General features: G+C 40.9%; 2 protein-coding genes across 3 annotated transcripts; both read left to right on the top strand.

The window, feature by feature from the left end:
* The first annotated feature begins 1,209 nt into the window (after positions 1 to 1,209).
* pop4 (POP4 homolog, ribonuclease P/MRP subunit) lies at positions 1,210 to 7,955 on the top strand. Of its 2 annotated transcripts, none has more exons than XM_070832737.1 (7): positions 1,210 to 1,341; positions 3,792 to 3,847; positions 4,688 to 4,917; positions 5,055 to 5,132; positions 5,239 to 5,297; positions 6,221 to 6,322; positions 6,734 to 7,955. In XM_070832737.1, exons 1-7 carry the CDS (start codon positions 1,218 to 1,220, stop codon positions 6,868 to 6,870), a joined length of 786 nt encoding a protein of 261 aa, XP_070688838.1. In that variant the 5' UTR covers positions 1,210 to 1,217; the 3' UTR covers positions 6,871 to 7,955. The 2 variants fall into 2 exon arrangements, with proteins under 2 accessions (XP_070688838.1, XP_070688829.1); XM_070832728.1 differs by having other exon boundaries at positions 5,236 to 5,297.
* A 4,070-nt stretch (positions 7,956 to 12,025) lies between these two features.
* Positions 12,026 to 13,791, top strand: plekhf1 (pleckstrin homology domain containing, family F (with FYVE domain) member 1). The gene is made up of 2 exons (XM_070830971.1): positions 12,026 to 12,383; positions 12,870 to 13,791. Exons 1-2 carry the CDS (start codon positions 12,137 to 12,139, stop codon positions 13,481 to 13,483), a joined length of 861 nt encoding a protein of 286 aa, XP_070687072.1. The 5' UTR covers positions 12,026 to 12,136; the 3' UTR covers positions 13,484 to 13,791.
* The last annotated feature ends 4,255 nt before the right edge of the window (positions 13,792 to 18,046 follow it).

The raw sequence follows: 18,046 nt of genomic DNA, 5'->3' as shown, positions 1-18,046 counted from the left end.
TGAATGTATTTGAGATACAGTTTGTATTTCAGTTGCATTTTGTGCGTTTATAAAAAAAAAAAAACAATCCAAAGATTTTAAATAAATATTTGTAAGACTTGCTTTGTGAGTTTTGTGATTTTTGATGAAAAGAAGCTCTTCACTGGGAATACACCCCCTTTCCTTCCAGTAAATCAGCATGTAGCTGTTATGTGTGTAGCCAGTTCCTCTTTCTTATCACATTACATTACCTGTTTTCTCTGTTAAATGAAGTGAGTGAAGGAGCAGATAAAATAGCCAAAGCAGCAATGGACGACTGATGTCATTGATACACCTTTTAGAAAAGAAGAAGCAAAGGCAATGCTCAGGAAAGACATGATGAAGAAATGGCAGGACTGCTGGTTCAGAAGAGAGGAGACCATGCAGAGATAAATAAAACACCACTTCAGAATCAGAATCAGAATCAGAATTCCTTTAATAATCCCCAGGGGAAAATTGCTTTTTGTTACACACAGCTCCAAAAGAATAAGAATAAACTTCAAACACAAAAGTAATAATAATGATAATAATAATAATAATGATACAAATAATACCACTACAACTAATAATAATATATAACATGTACATTCAGAGTGAGGAGATGTATTATATAATACTAATAATACTACTACCACTACTACTACCACCAACAATAACATATAACAACATGTACATTCAGAGTGAGGAGCTGTATTATATAATAATAATAATAATAATAATAATAATAATAATAATAACAATAATAATAATAATAATAATAATAATAATAATAATAATAATAATAATAATAATAATCAGGTGAGTCCAGAGTCCAGGGTCCTCTCCTCTCTGGTGAAACAGTTCACGTACTGGCTGAAGTTGGGCAGTGCCTTTGCCACGGTGACATGGTTGAAGACACCTAAGATAGCAGTAACCTGTATTCTGCAGTATAACAGGCAGACAGGTTCTGAACTGACAGAATTACAGAAGATTGTACACATGTGTAGTGAGCTGCTTTTTTTTTTCTTCCCCCCCCCCCTCTCTCTCTCTCTCTCTATTTAATTATTACTTTAAGCATTCCTTCATTTGCCTAATGCTGCAGAGAGGTCTAGACGTGATCTGACACTACACACTCCTGTACAGTAGGTGGCGGTGTTCAGCTTACAAGCTCTGACTCTAACCCGCCATAACACTGAAAGAAGGAGAATGCGGAAGTACGTATGAGTTGTATTCACACCTGCTTTAAACACGCGTGGGGTTGTTTTTCTTCCGTACAGGAGCTGAAGAAGGCGCTCAGCGTGGTGGTGTTTTCCTCTGGAAGTCCGCAAAACGCGAACATGGACGGTGAGTTTAAGTTTGAAGGCGGAAGTGAAGTTACGGTGTAAAGGACAAGTCCGGGCATTTTTCATGCTAGTTAAACTGAGTGAACTGAGTGAACCCCGACAGTAAGTTAGTCAACCCTGGGTTCAAATCCAGCCCCCCCCCCTGTCTCCCTGTCAGTGTTGTAGGGACCTGTGCACTGATGCCTGTCAGATCAGATTTAGCTTTAATAACCTTATGGGGAAATGAACCCACATTCCAACCAACCAAACCTTTAGTCTCATGTCTCTAGTAGTGGTCTACACACACACACACACACACACACACACACACACACACACACACACACACACACACACACACACACACACACACACACACACACACACACACACACACAGTTAAGCTGCATCTCTTTCCAGTGGATTATAATGTAGAGAAAATGCAGTCTTTAACATGAACAGTAAATACAGACAGTTACAGGGAAGGTACATTTGCTGTTGGGGTTTTCTGTACAATGTTATTTCTTATGATGGAGGCAGAAATGTCACAAGTGAGTAAAAACCTGGCAAACAGCTGAGACAAAATGAACAATTGAGATGGAAACCAAACCAGAACCTTTTCCTCTTTTCACTTGGATTCTCAGTGTCACACTAACGCAGGTATAATTAGTACATTGAATAATTGTGTCTATGGTACATGAGGACTGAACGAGTGTTAGTTGTGTTGGTGAAAACACATTAAAAATGTGTTGCGTTACAGTTTCTATGTTTTAAATAGTTTTCTTATGACGCTTTTGCTTGAGTCAGTTATACCAGAAGGCGTTTTCACACTTTTTAGAGCTCCAAATATCCCATAAATTTTATCCCTTAATTTTTCCACTGTTGATACTTTTATGTATCAACCTAAAAGAAAAAAAAAAGATAAATCTGATGTGGGTTTTGTAATATACTTGTTTTCTTAACAGGAAGTAAATACCCTGAGCAAGAACATTTCTCATCTTTGACCTATGAACACAAGCTGACCTCAGTTTGAGGAAGATAAACATGTCTGTCTATGCATCTTTTCCTTTAACGCTGCGGTAACCTATATTTGTATGTCTACAGCAGGTCAGATGGCTCCTTGTTTTGAGTTTCTCGGCCTGCAGCTTTACTGTTTTGGTTCTCTCATCAACCCAGACACATTTCAGTCGATACTAAAAAAAGCACTGAGGTTTGACACCCGCAGAAAAACACACTCCACCTCTTTGTCCGGAACAGGAAAGTCCTCTAAGGTGTCACGGAAATCTTCAGCCAGTGTCTGAACTTCTGGTGAAAAGTGTTTGTTGGGGGTGTGTAGTAAATGGTGTGTAGTAATTGGTGTGTCCCGTCTCAGTGTGACTGTAGCTCGTCAGACAGGTTCGTCCATTCCGTGAAAGTACTCTATTGTCCTCCCTTCAGTCTCCTCAAGCTCACACAGTCTCCTTCCTAACTAGCAAATTCTGCTCATCATTTTAATTTAGGTTACGCTTCGAATCTACTTGGATTTATATGCATGGAATATAAATACATGCACTGTGTAATTGAACCTCTTTAATGGGAGTTTATGACTGTGATTGTCGCAGGATAAGCAGGATCCCCTTTCATCAATGTCACAGGAAAGTCCCCCATCTCTATAATAAGTCAGGAAGTTCCTGGAAGATCACTGATGTGAGGCAGGACGGAAAGTTTGTCTACAAGCTCAAACTGGGAACTCTGCCATTAGGAAGAAGTCAGCAGGGTAAGTCCAGCTGAAAGGCAGGACTTGGCAACTTGTTTGGCTTTATTGTTAGTGACAAGCATCTTTCCATCGAGCCATCATCTGGAGCCAATCTGAGCTGACTTTGGGCGAGAGGCGGGGACTGATCGCCTGTCAATCACTGGGCCAACATTACCTGCAGCCGGAGTACCGGGGGAAAACCCACGAGAACTCCCCCCAGGAAGACCAAACCTGGATTTGAACCTGTAACCTTTGTGACCTTCTTGCTGTGAGGCACCACCGTGCTGCTGCAGCTTTCCAGTCACAAGAATATAGAATCCAAAATGTATCATAAATCATTTTTATCGAGTACGTATGTGTGCAAATGTGCAGCTTCTTTCTTCTTTGTAAATATCTTTGGGTTTTGGGCTGTTGGTCAAATAAAATAAGCCATTTGTCAAGTGGTCACCTTGGGCTCTGTGGACCTGTGAAGAGGATTTTCACTTTTCTGACGTTTTATAGACCCCACAGTTATCATAAAGAATAATAAATGGACTAATCTACATTTTGCTTCTAACAATAGGATAGACATCGTTGATCATGCTGGAACTTGCTTTGTTACTTAGGTTAATTGTGGCCCTGTGGCTAGCTGCTGGGGGCTACATTAGTCTAATGACCACTCCTGTATTCTGGTCCAGTACCTCAGTGTGTCCATCAGATTCTGTGTAATACTCCTTTTGTTTGTGTCCTCTCTACAGAAGAACTTGTTCGAGCCAAGATTCCCCGTGATCTGGTGAAGGTTCTTGGTGTTGAGGTGAGCTGATGCCTCAGTGTTTGCAGTGTAGCTACGATGTGTGACATGAACTCTAGAGCGATGAATTCCTGGTTCCACCTTCTCAAATATGAGCATTGATGCTTTCACATTTGACTGTGGAATCATAGCGGGCATTTTTTACTATTTGCTGACATTTTATAGACAAAAACGTTAATTTAGAAAATAATCAGCCAATTATTTAATACAACAATGTGTTTTATGGCTGATTCACAAATATCAGAGCTTAGCACTGATATATCAGTAGTGATGGGTATGTTGGCAAATACACAAATAGACTGCAGTACAATGACGCATTTTTCAGTAACCTATTGTATTCAGTCAAAATGAATTGGAATTTTAAAATTATTTTTCTCAATTAGTTTCAAATATTTTGTGTTTATTTTATTCAGTGTTTCCCAGAATAAGGACGGAGCTTCAGAAACCACACAAAAGTAGAAATACACATTGGATAATGAAGCGTGGGTAGTTTAAGAGCAGCAGACCTTGAGATGATCACTGCCCACAGCGTGTCTGGACCATCCAGCCAGAATAACCAGATCTAGTGCTGAAGCAGGAAGATATAGGAAGACAGCCGGGATAAGAGTTAAGCTAACTGAGCTTCGACCTAAAGCTGCTCCTGCCTAATGTCTGGACAGGCGAACTGGACCAAGCAGCTCAGGAGGAGTCCAGGGAAATCATCTGAATGGGTGGCAGGCTTTTAGAATACACAGTAGAAACAACCAATATAGAAAGGTTTGACCAAATCGCACACACGGGATGTGGTTTTGTCATTTCACATCATCTCTGTAAGTGTCCCCGGTGTCACTGTCTCCTGTCCAGTCTCAGACCAGCTCCAAGGCACAGGCCTTCACCCAGGCCTTCCTGAAGAAGAGCCTTCAGCAGCACGCGCGATACGATCTGACCAACATGTTGAGTCACAAAGCTGTGATCCTGGGCTACGCCCGGCCCAAGAAGGACAAGTCAAAGAGAAACCGCAAGAAAGCCAAAGGACTGAACGCTTCGCAGAAGAGGGCAATGAAGATCTTCCACATCAGGCCTGAGCACCAGAGGTTGGCGGGGGGTCTGAGGGGTGGGGCACTTATTGTGCCCGTATGGGGAAAGCAAAATAATTGATTGTAATACATTTCCCATTTGCCCCTAGCCCCACCTGTCTGCCCCGTCTCAGTCTTTATCCTTATCATTGTAGGTACGAGCTTTTCCTGCCTCTGCATGACCTCTGGAGACAGTACATTATTGACCTGTGCGGCGGATTGAAACCAACAAGGTAAAGCAGCGTGGAGCTCCTCAGATGTGACCCCAATCTCAGAACTCCTTGTTAAATTTACTGGATATTCAGTCTCACTTGTTTGGTTGTGGTTTTTAATCAGCAGTCCCCAGTTTGTGCAGCAGAAGCTTCTGAAGGCAGACTTCCATGGTGCCATCATCACAGGTGGGTTTGACATCACAGTGACTTCAACAGGAGCCATGTAGTATGGATTCAGTGTAACTTCTACCTTTAAAGGCTGCTGTTATCTTCGATCTGTCCTGTAATTAATTCATTTATTAATAAGGACGATGCACATCATTAATCATTAACATTAACATTAATCAGCTGTAAATGTGTAAATGTATACTGCACCCCTTTGGCAAGATGCTTAGAAACCAATAAATGGATGGTTATCATCCAGAATTAACGTCTATAAATCTACTCAAATCATAGAAGAAACTTCAGAGAATCATCGTGTAATGCACACATCAAGGGTATGTTGCTAACAGCTAATTCAGCATATTTTAATGCCGACAGTTTTCCAAAATGTCAACAAACAGGCTCCCCCTCCTGAGCAACTTATCCCTCCAATAGAAGAGTGTCAAATAATCATTAAACGGGAAGACTGGGGACCTTGCAGTTCCTGGCTGTCTTTTGTTTTCAGTCACCATTAAAACCGAGTTCTTTGAGAACTGATGCAGTGGAAAGTGTTCACCAAAACTCAGAAAATCGCTCAGAAATGTTGTCAAATATTGTCATGAAGTTTGATCATGTTTAGTAAATAAGCCTTTTTTGTCACTGCATTCTTAATTTTGAAAATATTTCTGTGAATATATTTGATATCTTTTGAGCGACTCTTTTAGGAGTTTTTAGGATTTCACTTATTTTGTTAATTTTGAAAAATAAAGACTGAGTTTATCTAGAACAGGTCACACCATCACAGCTCCAGATGTGAATTGCAGCGAAACAGATTTGCTGATTTGATGTGAGGTGAACGTTGCAACTCCTGGCGGCTTGAACACCACTGTCTGGATGTGTTTCTGTGAACACAGATGCAGCTATGACAGTGTTGTACTAATGGTTTGTTTTGTTTCTCTCTCTCTCAGTGGTCCGCTCTAAATGCCCATCATACGTGGGGGCCACAGGGATTCTAGTCCAAGAGTTCAAACACGTCTTCAAAATCATCACCAAAGAAGACAAACTGAAAGGTAAGACGCTCCTGCTGTTCGGTAAAGTGTGTGTATGAATGTACTGGAAAACCATTTCAGCTGTATCACCCAGCACTACGTTATACAACACAGCTATGAGTTCAAAGGAAAGCTGTGATATTGGAAATATTTTATTTAGTAAGATGTGAACAAAACTTCAGTGATGACATGAAAATAGTCCGATTTTTGCACCACTGGTTTATAATGTCGGCCTACAGGAACGGTTGCATTTTCAGTTTGTATCTTGCAGCACACGTGGGTACGATGCCCATCATATCAGAGCTCTCGGACGGTGTCTCTCTAAGCACTAGTTTGATGGCAGTAATTCATACGTTATGAAAAATCGTTACTTCTCATGCGGTTAATACATTTGTTCCACTGTCCCCCCAACTACCACTACTTGTGTGACAGTGATCCCTAAGAGGAACAGCGTGTTTGCAGTGGAGATCAACGGCTTCATCTCCCACATCTATGGCAGCAAGTTTGAGCAGCGAGCCAGTGAACGCTCGGCCAAGAAGTTTAAAGTGAGAGGAACCATCGATTTGTGACGGCGCTGATCGTCACTGTGCGTGTGTGTGTGCGCCTCAACAAGAGAGACGATACAGACTTTGACTTCCGCTGCCCTCTGTGACCAGTCAGAAGGAACTGCAGCAAGAGTGGCCTGTGTAGCAGATGCAATGTGGTCATTTACTGTGTATGTGGGCCGTTTTTTAAGCCTTCACACAAAGCTAGAAATGTGGCAGTTGCTTCCTTTACAGGGAGACTGATATGAAAACTCTGTTTCTGATAACATGTTGCCAGAACATCTGTTCTCCTGCGAGAGTGCAGGGGAAGATGCTCTCCTCTCGGTTCCATGGAAACCAAATACTTTTTGCAAACTGACCTAAATTGTTCTGTAGCAAAAGTTGTCTTGGTTGTATTTTTTATTGATCCTCTAGTCTTTGATCAGATGTTCGGCTCATGTTGTGGAACTGTGTTTTGCTGAGGCTTTTGCACAGCTGCTTCACATTGAGACAAAAATTAAACGCTGATGAATCTCAGAAGTTTGACATTATTTTGGGAGATTTTTAAGACAATGATCTATTGTGGAAAAAACATGTTAATATTCCTCAAAGAAAAACATTGCAACAGTATTCAGTAATTCAGTAATCCTTCTCCGAGGCTGAGCGACTCCTGTGTTGGTATGCTCTGACTTAACTTAAGAAATATAAACAGGAATAATCACTGAGCTGATTGGTTGGACAACAACGTTTAGTTTCTTTTAATAATTTGTTTCAGCTGATTTTAACTTTACTTTCTATAAATTGTACAGTAGAAGACAGGACAAACATAACATAACGTAACAGAAGATGTTAAACATGGAGGGCTGTGAGCTGTGTCATAACATATGTGACATAAGAGAAATAAAACGCTTCGTCTGTGTACTTTATTGAACTCGTTCCCCTGCAATTGAGTGACAGTTGTCTAATGGCTTACTGGCACCACTGAGCAGGAGGCATCTGTGGTTTGACTGTAAAGAGTTGTCGTATTTTTCCTTGACACACCTCATGGCTTGTCTTCAGCAGTGTGCAGAAGTTTCACTCAAATCAGATTACTGCAGGATCCAGACTTTCAGGTTTGTGTCTGTGACATTGTGAAGCCAAAAATAAATGCTTGCTGCACTGTGTTTACGTGCTGTGCAGCAGAGGACACAGTTAATTAAGCTTAGTCTATGATTATGTGGTCAATAAATAACTCTCACGTTTTAGAGAGTCCCTTTGCAGCATCAGCTTTCCTGATTTAATTTGTGCCCTGCAGAATGTGAAGTTACAGCGGCTCACTGCTTCTCTGCAGAACATGCATTTTATTTCTCAATAGCCTAAGCAATGTTTTATTCGTCACAATGCACTGTGCTGAGAGTGCACGGTCCGCTATAGATCATTACATTAAGATCATATGAACGATGGCTGCAGGGTCGTCACACTGTCACGGCCATGTTACTGGGACTGTTCCTGTCTGTGTTCCTTAAGGGCTTTAGCTTGGTGTTAATACAGTAAAAGACTTAGATGTCAGTTCCTAACTTCAGTGAAAAACACTTAAAAATATGAATGTTCACAATCTGTTGAGAGCTGCACTAATAACATTTTTTATACTGAATTTTTTTTGTATGAATCCAATGACTAATGCGAAAGGAGGCACTCATGGTGATAAACTGATCAACTCTGCAGTTCCTCTCAAGTCACTGGAATGTTTCAGCCTCATTGTTTTGGGTCACTCTCACACTGATCTCATTAACCTTCAACATCAGCACATGGATGTAAATGGTCTGTATTTGTATAGCACCTTTCTATTTCTAGTCATTTCCACTACTCAAAGTGCTTTTACATCACATCCTCATTCACCCGTTCGCACATCATTCACTCAGGAGGAATCTAAGTTGGAGGAGACTGTTGTTTTCGGTGTTACATTGTTCAGCGTTTTGCCGAAGGACACATCGACATGCTGGGGATCGAACCGCCGAACTTCCGATTGATGGACGACTCTACCCCTGAGCCACAGCTGCCCTTTGTTTGAAGTGAAAAGCTCTCATGAACCCAGTGTACACTACCTGCACAACACACATCAGCCTTCAGACAAAGTTAGCTACTAGTGAGCTAAAGGTGTTGGTGGAGATTAAAAAACTAAAGGAGAGTAAATATCAGAGTTGCGTTCATCAGGTGGAGGAATTACATCCTACTGGCTAAAAAGTGCATTAAATTCACTCTATTGTATAAGTGTTCAAATTCCCAGTGTGAAATCGATGTCTCATATAAGTGAGCTGTTGTGATGCAAAATACTGTTGGAATCTGAAATTCTGTAGAAGCCGTGCACCATGCATTACAGGCCACTCCCACTGTCACGTTCACCACCAATGCCAACTGGCATGAACACAAACACACATGTTCACACACATACACACACACACACACACACACACCTGCATACCATCACACGTGACTTGGCTGGCAAAGTTCAGTCCCCTAAGGCGAAAACTGTGGCTGCCGGGGGGGAGCTGCTTCTGCATTGACACATGCAAAATCAGTAATGAAGCAAGGCGAATTTATTTGTACAGCACTTTTCAGACACAAGGCAGTTCAAAGTGTTTTACAGGGACATAAAACACAATAAAAACAAGACAAAGAAACATTAAATTGCATGTAAGAGATAATAAAAGCACAAGAAAATAAAAAGTTAAAGCTTAAGAGAAGATGCATTAAAAGACAATAAAATATATGTTAATAGTTACAGATTAAAAGTTCTGTAGCACTATTATTGGAAACACAGTGAAGTTTTAAGGCCTGATTTAAATGCGCTGACAGTTTTAGCAGAGCTCAGGTGTTCAGGAAGCTCGTTCCACAGGTGGGGAGCAGAGAAACTAGAAGCTGCTTCACTTTGCTTGGTTCTGGTCCTGGGAACGCTGAGTAGACCTGCAGCAGGTGACCTGAGGGGTCTGGACACCTTAGACCTTATAAGTAAGTCAGTTATGTATTTGGGTCCAAGACCATTTATTGATGGTGTGATGTGCTCCACCTTCTTGGTGTCAGTGAGGAATCTGGCTGCTGCACTCTGGACAAGCTGCAGGTGTCTAATTGATTTCTTACTTAAGACCCGTGCAGACACTACTGCAATAGTCCAGCCTGGTGAAGATACATGCGTGAATATGTTTTTCTTTATGTTGTTTAGAGAAACATCTTTTCATTCTGGCTCTGTTTTTAAGGTGGTAGTAGGCTGATTTGATGATTGTTCTTATGTGGGAATTGAACTTTAGGTTTGAGTCCATTATAACACCAAGATTTCTGGCTTGATGAGTGGGCTTTAATTTCATGGAGTGCCAATAATTTGCAAATTTGGACTCAGACAGTGTTTGTTTTGCAGCTTGTTCTGGCCGGAAACTCAGTTCATTCAGGTTTAAATGAAGTCTATGGATGAACCCTTTCATACATAGAGGTCACTACAGTGTGCAGCTCTTCAAAAGCTGTTTTCTTGTACATGCATGAGTTTTGATGGCATAGTTGCTCATCAGCCACCACAGTGGATGCTACTGCATCATCTCATACACTGACTGCTACCCAGTGGGAAGCCATTGCAAGTGGAAAAAGAAAGAGTGAAACCAAGATGGCTGACAGGCAGCCAGAAACACCAAGTTGCTCATTTCTTTCTGTTCAAACCTTCTATAAAAAGAGACCCTTGCAGGTAAGAAAAATATGGGGACATCAAGTAACATCTAAGGAGTCATGCAAATGCTAAATTTTCAAAGTATTGATTTTATATTGGGAGGAAATTCTGATTAATCACATGTCCACTGAAGTATACATCATGCATCACTAGCTATATTTCTTTATAAAATATGGGTTGAAAAAAAAGTTCAAACCTTGTTTTTCACACTTAAAGATGAATAAAAACACTCCTGACTGAGCATCATAAATCATGCATGAAAGGGTTAAGTGGAAAAATACCAAAGCTGCTCTGGGAATCCACGTGTTCTTGCTATGCACATGTTCACTTACTGTAACCTTGCTGGCCGAGATCTGATTTTGACGCGATGAATAAAATCCCACACATGTTGGTGGAACGCGCAGCCAGCTGCTGGAAGGAAGAAGAATTTATTGAGAGTTGGCAACGTGTGGCAGTTTGACAACATTTTTATTTTTCACAACTGCTCGCTGAGCTGCTCGACCGGTTTTACGATACTGCACCTGTATGTCTGCCTGTTTTTCTTCGCTAGAATTTCTGATAACAGTGGAAACGTTTTCAGTCCATATTGGTGCAGAATATTGCTGCTTTGTGGTTTCCAGGTCCTCATTTTGTGTCATGCAACAGACTTATTGTGGCCACTAAACAGGATATTACATAATTATGTAGTTTTTGTCATGGTTACTCAGATGTTTAAAAGAAATGGATGCAATACAAATAAACATCCATGTCCATGAGCTGGAATTAGTAGAAGCAGGTTCCTTTTAATTTATCGCGGTCATTCACAATATTTCTTCCTGACAGACTCAAAAGACATGACTTGTATGTAAAGTCAGCACATAGCAAGTTCAGTGCCTTGCAGCAGTCGTTTTTATTCATCTGTAGGCATGAAAAACAAGATTTGAACTCTATCTTTTATTCAACCCATATTTTATAAAGATATATTTACATGTGGTTAATCATAATTTCCTCCTAAAAGAAAATCAATACTTGGAAAATTTAGCAATTGCATGACTCCTTAGATGTTACTTGATGTCACCATATTTTTCTTACCTGCAAGTGTTTCTTTTTATAGAAGGTTTGAACAGAAAGAAATGAGCAACTTGGTGTTTCTGGCTGTCTGTCGACCATCTTTTTTTTTTCACTTGCAACAGCTTCCCACTGGATTATCAGTGTATGAGATGATGCAACAGCATCCACTGTAGTGGCTGATGAGCAACTATGCCACCAAAACTCATGCATATACAAGAAAACAGCTTTTGAATAGCTGCACACTGTAGTGACCTCTATGCATGAAAGGGTTAAATGCTGACATTTGTCCCATTGTGTCACTTTCTCTGAATTCAAATTTAGCTCCCGCCCCCTTACTTCTTGCAAAACATGTTTGTCTTAAAGCAGAACTGGCCTTGGAAAGCCCCATTGCGTCACCAAGAGCTAAAGCTTTAAGTGCCCTGCTCGACTGCTTGTCTCATCAGACAGACAAGAGACAGGACGAACACATCAGAACGTCTCACACCTGCAGAGCTGTGGAGCGATCAGCAAAACAACTGCTGCTCTGAAAACAGGCGTATTGTTAAATTGTGAACTAGATACAAAGACACCATGATGAACCAGCTAACGTTTGCTGAGGAGAACCGGGAGAGGATCCATGCCGTTGAGAACTCATTTGGGCCGTCGGGGAAGCCTCTGTCCCAGCCGGATCGGGTTCTGATGGGGGAGGGCCGGCTGATGAAGCAGAGCCGCCGGGGGCCACAACCCAAAGTCTTCTTCCTCTTCAACGATGTGCTGGTGTACGGCAGCATAATTGTAAACGGCCGTTGGTACAAGAAACAGCAGATCATCCCTTTGGGTGAGAAACTCATTTGCTTCTCCAGAACCCTTGATCCAACTAGACGAGAAAAGTCCTAAGGGGGAGGGTTAAGCTTCATTTGCTTCATTGTTTCATCATTTTTAGGGTTTTTAAATGCTTTTAAAGTTAAAAGTGAAGTAAACACGAATATGGACAAAGACCAAAACTGTTTGTTACACTGGAATTGAGTTGGCTGGTTGCTCTGATTATGTCTCTGCATGAGGCTGCAGCTTCTCGCAGTCACAGCTGCATTGTTTAGATGGCTTCTTGTGCAGTGTGCTGGCACTCCTCCAACACTATTATGGCCACAATAACAAAGAGCTAATTGTCACCTTCAATGCTGGATGGAACTGCTTCCACCCAGACATTTAGACACAAAGGACGTCTAAATGGACGACTTTTCTAGGCTCACGTGCCTGTTTACCATACTATTGTGTCCTTATGTTTGTTACTTTGTATTAACATACCATTTTTTCATCATTTCAGAGGACATCCAGTTAGAGGACTTGGAGGACGGTATGAGAATGAGGAACCAATGGTTGATTCGCACACCGCGAAAGTCCTTCTACGTGGCAGCAGCCTCATACGAGGAGAAGCAAGCCTGGATACAACACATACAGGACTGCCAGTCCAGTCTGCTGCAGAGCGGCAGCCGCAGCCCCGGGTCCACCTTCGCCGCTACCTGGATCCCCGACCAAGCCTCTGCCATCTGCATGCGGTGCTCCAACAGGTTCAGCGTGGCCCACCGTCGACACCACTGCAGAAAGTGCGGCTTCGTGGTCTGTGGCGCGTGCTCCAAGAAGCGAGCGGTGATCAGACACATTCACCCGACTAAGAGAGTGAGGGTCTGCACCACGTGTCACTCAGGCCTTTCGAGGACAGAGGCGGAGGCACAAGAGACACCTCGTCTGAGGGGAAACAGCACCGAGAAGATTGGCTGGGACGAAGACGACGTTGAAGAGTCCAGTGAAGAAGAGGAGGCAGAGGAGCAGATGGAGGACCATGACCCCAGAAGGTGGATGGACTCCAAGATGGACTCCTGGTCCCCTTATGTCTACCTCAAACCAGAGCACGTGAGGCCCCCAAACGTGAGCACTTGAGGAGTCACACGGGAATAAACTTTCTTTGACACGGACTCGTGCTGATACAGCTTTGTGCCGTAGAAGCATCATTCTCACTCAGTCATAACCAGAAAAGACAATAATGTATAAAGTAAAAGGATGTTGTAAATACTATATTTATTGCTGCTGCTTTCATATGGTGTCATTTGTGGAAACACTATTGCTGTGAACACTTTATTTTCTCTGATTACGTTTGATTTTTGTGTGCATGTCAGTGTTTGTGCATTTTGATTTAACATCTGCCTCACATTTGTCTTTGAAATGAACTACGAAAAATAAAGTACTTATAAAACGGAGTAAAAATGTGTCTGTGATGATTGGAGTTCTACTAGTCCCATGGTGCTGTCTGTCTGGCAGGATATTATAATTAACTACACGACACAACTATGAAATAATAACCCACACAGATGACACTATTCCAGTAAAGCCTCTGAGACTTTCACTGGAAACAACATTTTTCCCCAAAATTCTTTCAACAGGCCCGCTGTCATTGTGTCCACACCTTTACAGTGGAATGGTGTGACCTTTTTTCATTGGAACTGTCCTCTGGTGTAATCAACCGATTCATCATAACAGACCGGTACTTCCCCTTGTCTGTGTACGTGACCCTTTAACCTCGAACAGACGCTGCTCACACTTCTGTATCTGTTCTATCTACAGCTGACGTCAGTGTTCCACATGGCACTCACTAACCAGTTAAACTAACTATTGTTTAACTCATATGTGTCAAACTCAAGGCCCGCGGGCCAAATGTGGCCCGCCACATCATTTTATGTGGCCCGCGAGAGCTTAAAAGGTCTGATTGTATTAAAATAAAAAAAAATCTAAAGGGTGCATTGACTATAAACTACATTTCCCAAAATGCATGCCGATCATGTTACCCGCGAAGTGATGGCATCCCGCGACTAGCTTGCAGTGTATTCACATCAATGCAATTGATGTGGAATTTAGAAATACAAACAATGACCCAAAATGTCCAGGAAGAGAAAAATTGATGCAGATGGAAGGCTGTTTCAAGAAAGATGGGAAGGTGAATACATGTTTGTGCTTCAAGGAGAAAAAACGGCATGTCTTTTGTGTTATGAGGCGGTGGCGGTTGTCAAAGAGTACAATCTACGTCGGCATTTTGACACCAAACACGGAGCTACGTATGCCAAAGTGTCGATGTTTGATCGTTGATTGATTGATCTATGCAAATATATATGTAATATTTGTAAGTTGAATAAGTAAAAAAATCTGAGTTATTTAACATTAAGGAGTAGTTGCATTTATTTTACATTACATTTAGTTACATTTATACTGTCTTCCAGTTACATCTGGCCCTTTGAGGGATACCATTATGCTGATGTGGCCCTTGGTGAAAATGAGTTTGACAGCCCTGGTTTAACTGGTTGTTTGTGAGGCGAGAAAAGCAGTGAGGATGAACCCTGGCTACGCAAGGTGGCTGCTAGGAACAAGGAAATGTTGAAATGGTGATGAGAAGAGTGACACTGCAGTAATGCAGACCGTTTCCTTAATGACAAGTCTTCTCTCTTCGTTAATGAAGATCTGTTTACACAGATACTATATGAGACTCTCAGGGCAGTAGAGACTAGAGGGTAAAACATATGCTGAAAATCACAGCAACGTTTGGCCACATTTAGGTCCGACCAACATTTAATAAAGTGGTTTTCAATTTACCTTTTACCAGATATACAAAAATGTTTGTGAACTTTGTCAAACTGACTTTTTTTTGGTAAAAAATATATAGAATATAATGTTAATATTACATCTTAATATCAAATGTCAATTCAAAATGTTAAAAAAATGTAAATCTTAATGTTGAATCTAAATGCTTAACGCCACGGGTGAAACTAAATATTTAGCTTATATGCAAATTCATACTCCATTTAACATTTTGATTTAACATTTAGTGTTTGGGTTGAACACTGACATTCTATTTAATAATAAAATAAATATATATTGAATATAAATAATTAAATAAATAATTTAAAGCTAAATGTGATGAAATGTTACTGCTATTTTCAGCATGTGCCACTCCACAGCTGACATAAGAGACCTTAATTATGTTGTATAAAAATGTCTATGACAATGATGTGTTGGATTAAAGTTCATGTGGCCGACAGGAACAAACCTGTCAGGAGGGATTTTTCCACTGTGCATGTCGGTTTCTAGCACGCTACAGGTCTCCTAAACATCCCTCTTTATTTTTTAATGTATGGGAAAACATGTTTCTCTGCACCAACAGCTCCAACCCTCCAAACTGCACTCAGACAGTCAGTGTGCATGTGTGCTTCTCTTTATACTACAGTGGATGTCAGCGCTGCAGCACACATGGTTGGCACGTCGCCTGCAGTCTGCAATTATGCGGATGCAGAAAGTATAACTTGTGCTTGCCGTCTTTGTCGGTATCTGTTTTGGATTATCCAGATGTTTAGGGCCGCATGCAAAGTCTGTGCAGAGCTCGCCGACATAAGCAGAAGACAAACACTACCTTGCACTGCACGGATTTTGAAACAAAGAACTTCAAACAAAGTTCTGTAGATTTGAATGATGTTTGAGGCACCAGAATGTAAATGGAAAGTAAAAAGTATTCAAAAATGTTTCTGGTGCTCACATCTAGCCCCCTCTCCCCTGTTTGAATATACTGTATGATCATTTATTTGGTCTTAAAAGTGAAAATATTCAATATTTACTCCTGCCTATATACAGTGGTGTGAAAAAGTATTTGCCCCCTTACAGATTTCTTCTGCTTTTGCTTTTTTGTCACACTTACATGTTTCAGATCATCAAACCAATTTTAATATCACACAAAGATGACCTGAGTAAATACAAAAAGCAGTTTTTAAATGATGATTTCATTTATTAAGGGAAAAAAGCTATCCAAACCAACCTGGCCCTATGTGAAAAAGTAATTGCCCCCTAAACCTAATAACTGATTGTGCCACCCTTGGCGGCAACAACTGCAACCAAGCATTTGCAATAACTGGCGATGAGTCTTTCACACAAACTGATGGCCGGACATTCTCTTTCAGGATTTTCCTGGTAGAGAGCAGAATTCATGGTTCCATCAATTACGGCAAGTTGTCCAGGTCCTGAAGCAGCAAAGCAGCCCCAGACCATCACACTACCACCACCATGTTTGACTGTCGGTATGATGTTCTTTCTCCGAAATGCTGTGTTAGTTTTACGCCAGATGGAACAGGACACACACCTTCCAAAAAGTTCCACTTTTGTCTCGTCAGTCCACAGAATATTTTCCCAAAAGTGTGGGGCATCATCAAGATGTTTTTTAGCAAGTGTGAGATGTGCCTTTGTGTTCTTTTTGGTCAGCAGTGGTTTTCGCCTTGGAACTCTCCCATGGAGGCCATTTTTGCCCAGTCTCTTTCTTATTGTTGAATCATGGACACTAACTGAGGCAAGTGAGGCCTGCAGTGCTTTAGATGTTGTTTGGGGTTCTTTTGTGACCTCCTGGATGAGTCGTCGATGCACTCTTGGAGTAATTTTGGTAGGCCGGTAGTCCTGGGAAGGTTCACCACTGCTCCATGTTTTCTCCATTCGTGGATAATGGCTCTCCCTGTTGTTCGCTGGAGTCCCAAAGCCTTAGAAATGGCTTTGTAACCCCTTCCAGACTGATAGATGTCAGTGACTTTGTTTCTTGTCTGTTCTTGAATTGCTTTAGATCGGGGCATGATGTGTTGCATTTTGAGATCTTTCAGCGTACTTCATATTGTCTATTTAAGTGATTTCTTGAATCTACAGCTCTGGCAGTAATTTGTGTTTAATCAGGTCATCTATCTATGATATTAAAATTGGTTTGATGATCTGAAACATGTAAGTGTGACAATAAATCAAAAACAGAAGAAATCTGTAAGGGGGCAAATACTTTTTCACACCACTGTACACTGTTGCCCATAAAGTTGGAATCAAATGTTTTTTTACCTCTTCTCATGAAATGATTGTGACAATGTGATTTATTCTTGATAAATAAAGTGTATATCTTCTCAACTTTATTGATCAAACTCTTCCAAACATATCACAGTGAAACTTAAACCACAATTAACCTTTGCAAACTGTGTATTCAGGCTTTGACAAAATTTGGGGTATTGAACAATTATTCCAACTTTATGGGCAACAGTGTATAAATCATAATAATTTAGAATGTATTTTTTTAATACAATGTGTAGCCCATTAATAGTGTATAAAGTATATACACGGATAGCTTATCCAAACCAGTGACTCTATGAATGGGACCATTTTGCACAATGAATACTTTTGATACTTAAAGTATATCTAAAAGTTTTGAATGCAGGACTTTAACAGAGTGTTTTTGTATTGCAGTGTTACCACTTTAATATGATAAAAATATCTTTCCATCCTGACAGCATAAACTGCGCCGTCTGTTTTTAAAAAAATTATATTTCACATTTATTAATCATACATTTCTTTACATTTTATACAAGTTCTTTGCACATGTGGACAGTGTCATTCTGAGCTGTGCATCATGTGTTTTAAAGGTGTGTGCTTGGTTGTTAATGAGCA

This window comes from Pempheris klunzingeri, chromosome 1, assembly GCF_042242105.1.
Source record: "Pempheris klunzingeri isolate RE-2024b chromosome 1, fPemKlu1.hap1, whole genome shotgun sequence".
NCBI lineage: Eukaryota > Metazoa > Chordata > Actinopteri > Acropomatiformes > Pempheridae > Pempheris > Pempheris klunzingeri.
This window is presented reverse-complemented; position numbering and strand designations above follow the sequence as displayed.

Coding starts and splice junctions, on each gene's coding strand:
- pop4 (XM_070832728.1), top strand. CDS start 1,218: ATGAGTTGTATTCACACCTGCTTTAAACACGCGTGGGGTTGTTTTTCT. Junction 3,848..4,687: donor TGAAGGTTCTTGGTGTTGAG/GTGAGCTGATGC, acceptor TCTCCTGTCCAG/TCTCAGACCAGCTCCAAGGC. Junction 4,918..5,054: donor ATCAGGCCTGAGCACCAGAG/GTTGGCGGGGGG, acceptor TTATCATTGTAG/GTACGAGCTTTTCCTGCCTC.
- plekhf1 (XM_070830971.1), top strand. CDS start 12,137: ATGATGAACCAGCTAACGTTTGCTGAGGAGAACCGGGAGAGGATCCAT. Junction 12,384..12,869: donor ACAGCAGATCATCCCTTTGG/GTGAGAAACTCA, acceptor TCATCATTTCAG/AGGACATCCAGTTAGAGGAC.